At 40.2% G+C, this 10,941-nt stretch overlaps 1 protein-coding gene across 1 annotated transcript; it reads right to left on the reverse strand.

Annotated features, from left to right (window-relative positions):
- Positions 1-507: 507 nt before the first annotated feature.
- xkr7a (XK related 7a) lies at positions 508-10,059 on the reverse strand. Its single transcript, XM_055045884.1, has 3 exons — positions 9,232-10,059; positions 5,257-5,456; positions 508-4,314 (listed from the first exon to the last, which is right to left on the reverse strand). Exons 1-3 carry the CDS (start codon positions 9,762-9,764, stop codon positions 3,353-3,355), a joined length of 1,695 nt encoding a protein of 564 aa, XP_054901859.1. The 5' UTR covers positions 9,765-10,059; the 3' UTR covers positions 508-3,352.
- Positions 10,060-10,941: the final 882 nt, after the last annotated feature.

Here is a 10,941-nt window from a genome sequence, read left to right on the forward strand (position 1 = left end):
GTTTTCAATCTATTAAAAAAAATGAGTTGTGGTCTGGGGCCAAACTAAATTATTTCAAGGGACACAAATGGCCTGTGAGCCACACAGATGGATGTTGGATGCTTTATATCATGTTACCTGATATAAAGCTCAAAAAAGTTAATTTTACATAATACTGCCCTTTTAACAATCAACTTTTTGAAATGACTCATTTCCAGACACCAAAAAAGTTAAATTACTCTCAAAAAATAGTTTTAAGTGCTTGTCTCATTTTAGAAACAGTTGAAACACGAATGGAAGCACAAAAACACATAAATTGTGAATTTTGAATAGATCCTCTCAATGAAGGGAATTTTCTTCCATTCAGCCAATTATAATGGCTTATTAATGTCTTCAAACATTCTTCAATCTCTACATTCTTCACATTATTAAACTTGTGCAAGTACTTGTTTACACAAAACAAAATACAAACTGAATCCATTCTTTTATTGTATGTGAAAGTACTTTTATTTATAATTACTCCATTTAATTATTTTAAGGTAGGTTGATGAAATAATTTAATTAACTTTAAACCGAGTTGTGATATGTTTATGGTTTGAATCAGCCAGGAAAAGTGAAACTCAGGTAAACACATTGCTCTTTATTTGAGCAACAATACCACAATGAAATTGTCATCACCTTCTTGTTGTTCAATTTTTTATTTTATTTATCAGAACAGCAACAGTCTGGCACAACCAGCTTAAGGCTTTTTGATTCCAGCTCTCTGAGGTACAGCCTTGACCAGGTCCTGCCACAACAAGCACTTTTTATGGTTCACTTTATGGTTCTCACATGATGGACTCAAACCTTTAGCACCATAACTACAGCCTGAGCAGCTTCCAGGAAACCACAGCAGGAAATGCAAAAAAAAATACAAATCATTTTAAAAAGAGTCTCTGAGGGAAGTGGATTTTGTTCAGTCATTTGGGAAAACAAACCAAGATCATACAAGAGAACCATAGCATCTCAGTGACACAGTTTCAGATGAATTACCCATAATCCCCCTGTTCAGTCCCATCATTTTCACTCTTGCTGGTCTGTGAAGCTCACAAACAAATACACACCGCGAAAATACAAAATTCAGAAATGTCCATTTTCTATCTGCACTAAAGGACAACAACCCAGGTAAGAGTTTGGGTCAGAACCTGTTGGGTGTAAACAAATGTTTTCTTTAGCTTTGGGTTTAAAAAGCTCAGACTGAGATCAGATGGTGAACTGGAAAAGATCCAGTTCAGTTCAATCTGCGGAAACTAAAACACACAAAGAGATTTAGAGGATCTGAAACACATTATGAACCAACCAACCATCCACCTGTTCATCCATCCATCCAACATCCATCTGTTCGTTCATCCATCCATCTCTGGTTGTTGCAGGTTCCATTTTTTTATGACTGTTTAGTACTCATGTTTTTAAAATGAGTTTAAAATTACTGAGAATTCTGGAAGTTTGTTTCTTAATATTAAAAAATGTCAGGAAGTCTGCTGTAAATCAAATTTACAGCAGATTTAGTCTTCAAAGAAAGACTAAATCTTGTGTTTTTACCATCACTACTATCATAGCCTTCATGTTTGGATTTTAGGATTGGGAACTGTTTGTTTTTTTCTACATTTTTAAGGTAGTTCCTTTCAGAAAGTATCAGTACAGTAACAATAACAAACACCGGTGTCCTTAAAACTTCCTCTTCATTATACAATAATTTACATGTTAAATAATATCTGTCATGTAGCTTTTGCTTTTTTTTTTTTTAATGGAAAGTCCATTACATTTATGCCCTGAAAAAATTATAAAAGTCACAACAAATTTGCTTTTCAGTGCATTTTCATACTTGAAAGAGAAATGAACGACATAACAGCCCGCTTGTAAACAAATTTTCTTTCAATTTTAACTAAAAGAAAAAACGAGAGGAATGTTGAAAATCCTACTAACAGCATGAAGATGCGTAAAAAGCCTTATAATAAATATTCACGCAGTCCAAAGTTTTGACATTCAGCCCAAATTGTTCCTTTTACTCCACTTTTCTCTTGCAACGTGACTCTAAGCTACTGAAAAATGACAATAACCAAGAAAACTACCTGTGCTGTAGTTTGCAGGATTAGATTTTGATCAGCCTCAGTACTCAGTCAGCGGTGTTGTAGCTGCCATAAATAACCCTGCGTGCTTGAAGGCTTGTCACCCTGCAGAGGTTGGTGTTTCCCTTACATTTCTCTGTCTGCCTGTGCTTCTTCCTCACCTCTTTGTGCCACATCCATGACCTGAGAACTGATACAGAAACCAAAGTACGCCCCTTCTGTACATGACTAGGGCTGGGCGATATGGCTTCAAACATGAAATATCCCATATTTTCAAATCAAATCCGTTTTTTTCTCGCTTTCTATTCTAAAAAAAAGGACAAGTGATAGAAAATAATTTTTTTAATCAATACGCAGTATTAAGAGTATGAGAATTTTTGTTTAATTACGAGAATGTAGTCAACGTTAGATAAATAAACAATTTTAACAGAAAGAAACGTCTTAAAATAAGTTGATGAGGCTAAGCTAAATTTATCGAGGTGAAACTCAAAAAGCTTATCGAGTGTTTATATTCCCAAACAAAACCGCATAAAGTTCATTTTGTTCGGATCGTTTCTCTTTCCTGTTATGCTATGCCGCCATCTTTGATTCTGGATCAACGGCTCCGCCTGAGGACGACAAGCAGCGCCTCTTCTGGGTGGAGGTCAAACTACAAGGCTAAAAGAAGGTCCAACTTTATTAATCATCTGAAACAATTAGTCGACAATTAATTATAAGTCGCGTAACTGATTGCATCTCTATTTCAAAGTCCTGCTGCTGATAATAATTTGATGCTGATGTGTTTATAAGATTAAGTTTTTCTATTAAGTAAAACCTATTCTTGCGAAGATGCTCAACATTCCTCATTTTAATTGTTTTGTTGTGTTTGAAAAGTACCAATTTATTCTCGTAAATGTGGGCTGGTCTTAGTTCTATACAGAAGAGTTGACCTGATTCCAAAATCCGAATAAAACAAGAACCAAAATGGCGGACTTGGACACGCTGACGTCACCCAAGGAGTGCATATTTAATTCAAAAATGTATAAATTTTTGAATTACATGTTCAAAGAATGATCAAAAAGACATATCGCCCAGCCCTATACACAACATAATTTCTTTCAAACCCTTCTTTTCTTTCTAGCAGAACATAAAGACGCATTCCCCCACCAGCACAGAGACCAAGCGGAGATCGCGGAGCTGAAACATACTGTGCATTGACAGCAGTTCCTCCTGCCATCTTCACTTTAAGGCGGGATGTCCAGCTGAGTCACAGCAACTCCGGCACATCACACGGTGGTTTCGTACTCCATCACTTCTTTGGCTGTGCTCAGGCAGCGGTATTGAATCCTCGGCGTCACCGGGGCTGCGCTCTCCAGCACCAGGATGGTTTTACGCAGCCGTCGGTCGATATAATGAGCGTCCCATGCCGGGTATTTCTTTCTCGGTAGGTCTATTCGGATGACGGGGCCCTCTGTCCTGGGTTTGAGGTGAGGCACAGGAAGCTTGGCGCCCCGCGGAGGGCGCACCTTAAACACGTCTCCGTCCACCCCAGGCTCCCTGTCCAAGCCTTTAGTTCTCTGGAGGGTCCTCGGCGGGCTGCCGACTAGATCCGGCGGGAGGCTGGAGGTCGGCGACGCCAGGACCTCCACGGGAACCTCCTTCTCCGCTAAGTAGCCCCACCCGGACATGGAGCCGTCAGGGTGCAGCAGGCAGTAATACACAAACATGAAAAAGGTGCCAAGCGCGTAGCTGCTGGCCACAATGCACACCATGACCACGGCGTAGAAGTCCGGGCCGCCGTGACGCTCGGTCGCGCCGCGGTACACGAACCAGGCGGCGGTGAGCGCCACGTTCTCCACGAACACCGTCAGGCTGTAGATGAGCAGCCTGCAGCGCGTGCGGCCCTCTCTGACGCTGAACCAGCAGAAAATATACACGATGCCCACCATCATGTTATAGATGATCTCCTCCCACTTGGACATGCAGAAGTCCGTCTCGCCTTGGATGATCCAGAAGGTCATGATGCACCAGTGCGCCACGATGAAGATGCCAAAGTAAAGCTGGAACACGGAGGCGAAGAGGGCGAAGGCCAGCGCCCGGGCACCGATGGTGAACAGGTGCCACAGGATCTGGACCATCACGGCCTTGTAGGTCATGGGGAGCTTGTCGTCTCTCGAGTCCCTCAGGATTTTCTGGTAGGACGAGATCATCCAGGCGAGGGACAGCAGCGAGGCGGAGGCAGAAATCCCTGCAGAGACGCGATAAGGACAGGGTGGAATTAGGGACATCTAGATAGAAATAAAGAGGAGTAATTTACTGCCAAGGAAACATCTGGAATTTTTCAATTAATCTCAGAAATGTTCTAGAAAAAAAATTCTGAGATTCAAAAGGGTAAAAATGTTTTACTTTTGAAAAAAAAACTCATTCTTGAAAATTTTTGTTGTTGAAAATTTTGGAGATTAATCAAAAAATGTCTAATTTTTAATAATGAAATTCTGATTCTGACTAAATTTTCTAGAACAATAATGAAACATTTCTGAGTTTTGGGGATACAAAATTTTCACAATATTTTGTCCAGAAATGTTCTGAGATTATTCAGAATCAGAAATCCCTAAAAAAAAATCAGAAAATTTAAGATTAATCTTAACAATTTTCCACTAAAAACTTGTAAATTTCTGAATTGAAAAATTGAAAATTTTGTCAGAGAAATCTTAGAAATTTTTGGATGAATTTCTGAAATTTGCTGAAAAAACGAGGAAATTTCTTAGTTTGAAAAGTGTAAAACTTGCAAGCGAAAACTCAGAGATTTTGAGAATAATCTCAGACGATAATATGAAAAAAGAAGAAAATTTCTGAACTCCAAATGTGGAAAATGTACTAGAAAAAGAAAAAAACTGAAACTTTGAGCTTAATCTCAGAGATTTTCTAATGTGGTGTGATTGAAGCACCATTTATGCTAAAATGGATGTAATATTTATGGATGAAGGACAATCTAAGGTTGATGTTTCTTTTCATATGTAGTTGTGTCTTTGGGCTTCAAAGGGGGTCAGAGGTTAAAGCTCTTTTGGGGAGAAGATTTGAGAACTCTTGGTCTAATTAACACATCAAATCCCAGTGAAACACCATGAAGTCTTGGTTTCCTGTTATTGTCTTCACAATGGTGTTCGTGGCGTCCGGTCTGACCACTCACCCTGAAGAGGTAGAACCTGACTGGTGTGGATCATGATGCTGAGCTGCAGCACCAGCTGGGGAGCGCTCTTCAGGAAGGACTCGAGCAGACGCAGCATGCTGATGTCCGCGCTCTCAAACATCATCCGCCAGTAGTAGTGGCGCCGCTCAGGGTCGCCATGCCAGCGGCTCTGCACCCCCAGGTACAAGGCGTGGACGTACCTGAGCGTCAGAGGAAGATTCACATACCGTCATGGTTAGACTTTCAGGCTTTTACAAGTCAAACATTCTTTACTTACTGGTAATCTAAACATTTCTGATTTTTTTCAACGAAATTTTGACGAATCTAAGAAATCATTGAAATTTTCTAGAAAAAAAACTTAAAACTTTCTGATCTGCAAAAGTCAAAATTTTCCCACAAAACAGACATATTCAGACAAATCTCAGAAATTCTCTAAGACCTTCTAGAAAAAAAACCCAGAAATTTTTTAGTTTTAAATTTGAACATTTTCTAGAAAAAACAAAGAAATATTGCAATTAATCTCCAAAAAAAACTGAAAATTTCTGAACTCCAATATTAAAAAATTTACTCAGAAATGTTCAGATTAATGGCAGAAACTTTCAAGGAACACAAGCACATTTCTGAGTTTCAAAAGTCAGAAATTTGCTAGATAAAACTCAGAATGTTTTAGATTAATCTCAGAAATTTTCACAAAAAAAAAACATGGACATTTTTAGTTTAAAAAGCTGAAAATTTGCAGCAAAAAAAAAAACTAAAAATGTTGAGATTAATCTCTGAAATTTCTGAGGAAAACTTATTTTGTGGTTGAAAAGTCAGAAATTTGCTAGAGAAAACAGAAATCTTTAGATCAATCTCAGAAATTAGAAAATGGCCTGAGGGTCTCACTTTGAGATCTCAGTCTGTCTAACGTTATGTTTTCTGTGCTGAGATCAAAAAGAGGGATGTGGATCATGTGTTGAATCTCTTCCCTTAAAAAACAAAAAAGGAACAAGGCTGCAGAAGAGAAAAAACTGTAACAAAAACAGAACAAAACAAATCCAAATTAACGCTGTTTTTAAGCAAAATTACTGGATTCAAATGACAGATTTCAGCTTAACTGGACATGTTTGGAAAAACGCTGATAAATTTCAGGGCACTGAAGCAGTAAATGTCTGTAATCGCCTTGGGAAACAGGGTCAGAAGAGACTCATGTCAAGCAGACTAGCGAACCACAAGAGACGGTGTGCAGTGATACATTTTGTCAAATCAAAGTCACAACCTTCAGTGTTTTATTTGCTTTTCATGTGATCAAAGAACACAAAGGAGTGAGGCATGGACTTTGTAGAAGCAGTGAGGGAAAAAGGATACATGTTAAGACATTTTTACAAATAAAAGCAGAAAAAATGATTTTATAATTCAGTTGGAATTAGCGTCTGCTCGTCTGCTAATGCTGCAGAAGCAGAGCTAATCATTAGCTTAGCTTTGATGATTTTGCTGATTTTCAAGACACCTTGCTCACTTTAAATTATTTTTTCTATATAAATTCTAAACCTCCAATTTCCCTGGTCGTTTTGTAAACTCTTTTTTTTTTTTTTTTGCCTTCTTGCAACCTGTACGTAATCTTATTATGACAGTCTGAACAACCCAGATCGGACTTTTTCGAATGTGACCCAGGATACTTAGAAATGTGGTCTGAGATCCGATTCGTATCTGATCTTTTCAAATGTATCGTGTCTGAACGGCCAGTTCGAATTCATCCGACCTGAACATCACCGATACTCGACAAATGTCATTATTCTGCGGCCTGACGCTTAGAAGTCGAATATATTTGGCAATGTGAACGACCGCACCAATAAATAAATAAATTACACATCAGAAAACATCAGTCTAAGACTTTTTTAGGCCTACAAGACACAAAATTGCTGTAACCCCTTTTTCTTCAAGGTGCATATGTGGAGTGATGAGGGTGAAAGACTGACAGATGGTTTCACTGCACTCTATCCATGACACAACCCTCCCGTATCACATCTCATGTGAGCTGACATTCAGTTCAGGTTGCAGGCCTCAATTGATCCCAGTTCACCTGACTAAATGTGTATCAGTGACAGATCATTCGCGAGTTAACAGCTCGGGGTAAAACACACAGCGCTAATCCTCTTTACCGTTCAGACACACTGCTGCCAGTGTGGCACCCATGAACAGGACACACACACACTAACGCACACACACACACACACACACACACACACACACACACACACACACACACACACACACACACACACACACACACACACACACACACACACACACACACACACACACAACAGCTTTAATGACATTACCAGTAATTCTGTGCTGCCACAACATTTTAATGTGCTCCTGGACACACTCACACTCACTCAGTCTCCGGGCGGATGTATGGGATCAATACTGCTGTCTCAAGAGGAAGGAAGCGCGGGGGCAAAGAAAGACACACATTGTGTTGTTCTTCAGGTAAATCAAGCCATAAGAGTCCAAGTTCTCCCTCTCTAACGTGACCAAATGGCAAGCATTTATGTATATTTGTCTCACACTGGGAGTGTTGCCTCACACCCGCCACACAATTGAATGTTTCCTTGAACTGGCAGTAGTTCAAGCCTGTCAAACCCGATCAGAGGACTTTAAATCTGAGCCCCGACTCACCATCACTGACCAAGTTGTTGACCCACAGACCTACTAGTGTCCATCTGGGCAGTTTATGGCTGCGTGTGTCAGAAATAGGCTCAGATCTGAATATTTTAGAGAGAAGTATACAAACGTGCAACTTATGAGTCAAAAAAGGTTGCAGAAATTTTCTCATTAGAGTGAAAACGATTAATCGATTTAATCATGATCAATTGATTAATCAGTAACGTTAGTGTACAGACTTAAAAAACTGCATTTTCTGAAAAAACAACACACTCAGCACAATAATTAAGTCAGAACTGAAGATAATATAATTCTTTTTATTTAAGTTGATAATTTACCACAATAAAGTGAAAATGGACTTTATTCTATAAATGCTAGTAAAGTGTTATAGTTTCAGCTTCACATGGTTCAAATTATGTTCATAAATGTCCTATTTAACACCTTGTGGTTAATTAATGAATAATTAAAAAATAAACAACAGGTTAGCCTCACACTACTGTGATGTTAGTCAAGCAGAAATAGTTGATCTTTTCGCATGTTGATGTTAGAAATATTTACCTGCAGATGAATCCTTTGCAACAAATGGTCAAGCGTACAGTAAAGAAATGCTGCTATTGCACTGTAGGCAATAAAAAATAATTTGTCCACCTGAATTCTTTATATGTTTAATATTATAAAAAAAAGAAACTTGACTAATTAGATAAAAATTTGACAGTACATGGACAGTTTTTTGGTTTGATTATTTGATTAATCATCGGAATAATCAATAATATACTCGTGAATGTGTTTATAACTTTCCAAGATGTGGAGACCCAAAGCCACAATGTCACACAACACAATCATCCTCTTTTGGCACCAACATGATTAGGTTTAAATGAACAAGTGGGGAAAGATACTGGACTTGCAGACAAGCAGAAATACCTGCAGTTTTCACATGTTGATGTTAGAAGTATTTAGATGAATCCTTTGCTACAAATGATCAAGCTTTCAGTCATGGAATGACATGTTTTGCATTTTAGGCTATGAAATGTTCTGAATTGTGTATTTGCATTTTTTTAGTAATTAAATGAAAAACGTGCAGATTACCGGTATATCAATTTCTTTGTCTGATTACTCGATTAATTGTCGGGATAATCAATGGAATACTCCATGTGAACGTGTTTCTCAGGGTCTGAGGAAGAGAGGGAGGAGTTTAATCCCCTTGCAAACCAGGGAGAAATGTCACAAAACCACATTGGCACCACAAAGATCAGGTGAGAAGAGATGTTCAACACAAAAACCAGAGACAAGGTGTTCCGATCCGAACCTCCCGGATCTGCGACTCACCTCCAGACCTGCGCCAGCTGCAAAATGTGAATGAGGGCTTGAAAGACCCACATGAAGGCTCTGCAGCAGCCCCGGACTCGGCCCCCGCCGGTCGGCCCCGGCGGCACCGCGGCGGCCCGGCCAGCGCCCCACTCGCCGCTGTCCTTGGTGCTGAAGTCGCCTCCCTCCGCGCCCGCCGCCGCCGCCACCACGGCCGCCGCCGCCGTGCCGCTCTCCACGGACTCCGTGAAATCATAGGCGAACCACCGAAAGCTCAACACCTGCACGACCACGGACGGGACGATCACAAAGACCAGAGTCAAGGCGAAGCACCAGTACTCCCTCCGCAGGTAGTAGTCGGCAGCCAGCCACAGGTCTGAGGCCCCGTCCGAGAAAAACACCAGCAGGACGCAGAGGGTCCAGCAGAAGTCCTGCAGGCTGTAGCGGTGCTCGCCCACGCGGCGCTCCGGCGGGGCCGGTTCGGACCGGGCGGGACACTCGGGTGGGATTTCGTTTCGCGGAGAGGCAGGAGCACCATCAGATTTCGCGGCCATGTTGGTTGAAGGGAAGAGATGGGAAAATGATGGCAGCGAGGGGGAGGGGGCGAGCAGCCAGCAGGGCCGCGTGTGAGGAGAGGAGGGCGGGGAGCCACCGATCAATCACCGGGTTTAATGCGGATCAATTCAATTTAAAGACTCGAAAGCTGCTGCTCTGGTGCAACCGTACCAGACTGGATTTCGCTCAGGTCTGAATCCATCTCTTTTATAGTGAAATATGTACACTATAAAAACGATTCTTGGAGGATATTAAATTTTAGATACTAAATGTTGTTTAGCTTAAGTTATTTTTACTTATCACGTCTTTCTACTTTAGGATGTTTTCACACCTGATAGTCCTGGTAGGCTCAGTTTGACTTGGGATCGAAATTGCAACATTTTCAGCTGGTGCATTCACTTTCACAAATGATCCAAACTAATTGGAGCGCCTGTTCCCCTCCTCGCCTGCGGTGGCGCTGCAGCAGCAACTGCTGAAGGAAATGACATGAAAATCTAAGAAGACGGCCAGTGGAATTTCCTTCTTCAGAAAATGTAAATAAAAATGGAGTAGTGTTAAATTTTAGTAGTTGAATGATTTCTCATTTATCTTTAGTAAAGACCACAACCCATTTCTCCCTGTAAAAGTAGACTTTCACGTTTGCTTTGGTTGTATTTACCCAGAATCCCTTGTGTTGTAGTCCACTTCCTACTTTTGAAGCAGTTTCTGGTCTGTTTTGCTTTCACATCTGCATTTAAACCACACCAGATTTTATGTCAACCATAAAAAAACCCCGAGTTTTTAGGCGAGTTTACTTTTTTTGGTCCACATTTATTACTCATTCACACTCCCCCAAACGAACCGGACTTTAAAGAGAAGCGAACTTGTCGCATTAAACAGCTGATGTGAATGTAGGTGACACTGAGCAAATGTAAAACAAATAGAATGGCAACAAATTTTAGATGTAGGAAGAAAGCAAAAATTTTTTCCCAGAATCCCTTGTGCTATAGTTTGGATTTGCTCTAAAGTTTTCCAGGTGGTAAAATATTTTTTTTTTGTTTCTTCTGCACATCATGTTTTCAAGGTTTGATTGATTTTTTTTGTCTGTAAGCTTTTTTTCTATTCGTACCATTTGCAGCTTTACCTTAAAGCTTAAAGCAAAATTTTATAAAGTCCCAAATTAATTTGACTCAATAA

Source organism: Poeciliopsis prolifica, unplaced genomic scaffold, assembly GCF_027474105.1.
Source record: "Poeciliopsis prolifica strain line A6 unplaced genomic scaffold, Auburn_PproV2 SCAFFOLD023, whole genome shotgun sequence".
Classification (NCBI taxonomy): Eukaryota; Metazoa; Chordata; class Actinopteri; order Cyprinodontiformes; family Poeciliidae; genus Poeciliopsis; species Poeciliopsis prolifica.

Coding starts and splice junctions, on each gene's coding strand:
- xkr7a (XM_055045884.1), bottom strand. CDS start 9,764: ATGGCCGCGAAATCTGATGGTGCTCCTGCCTCTCCGCGAAACGAAATC. Junction 5,457..9,231: donor CAGCTGGCGCAGGTCTGGAG/GTGAGTCGCAGA, acceptor TCTGACGCTCAG/GTACGTCCACGCCTTGTACC. Junction 4,315..5,256: donor TCAGGTTCTACCTCTTCAGG/GTGAGTGGTCAG, acceptor GCGTCTCTGCAG/GGATTTCTGCCTCCGCCTCG.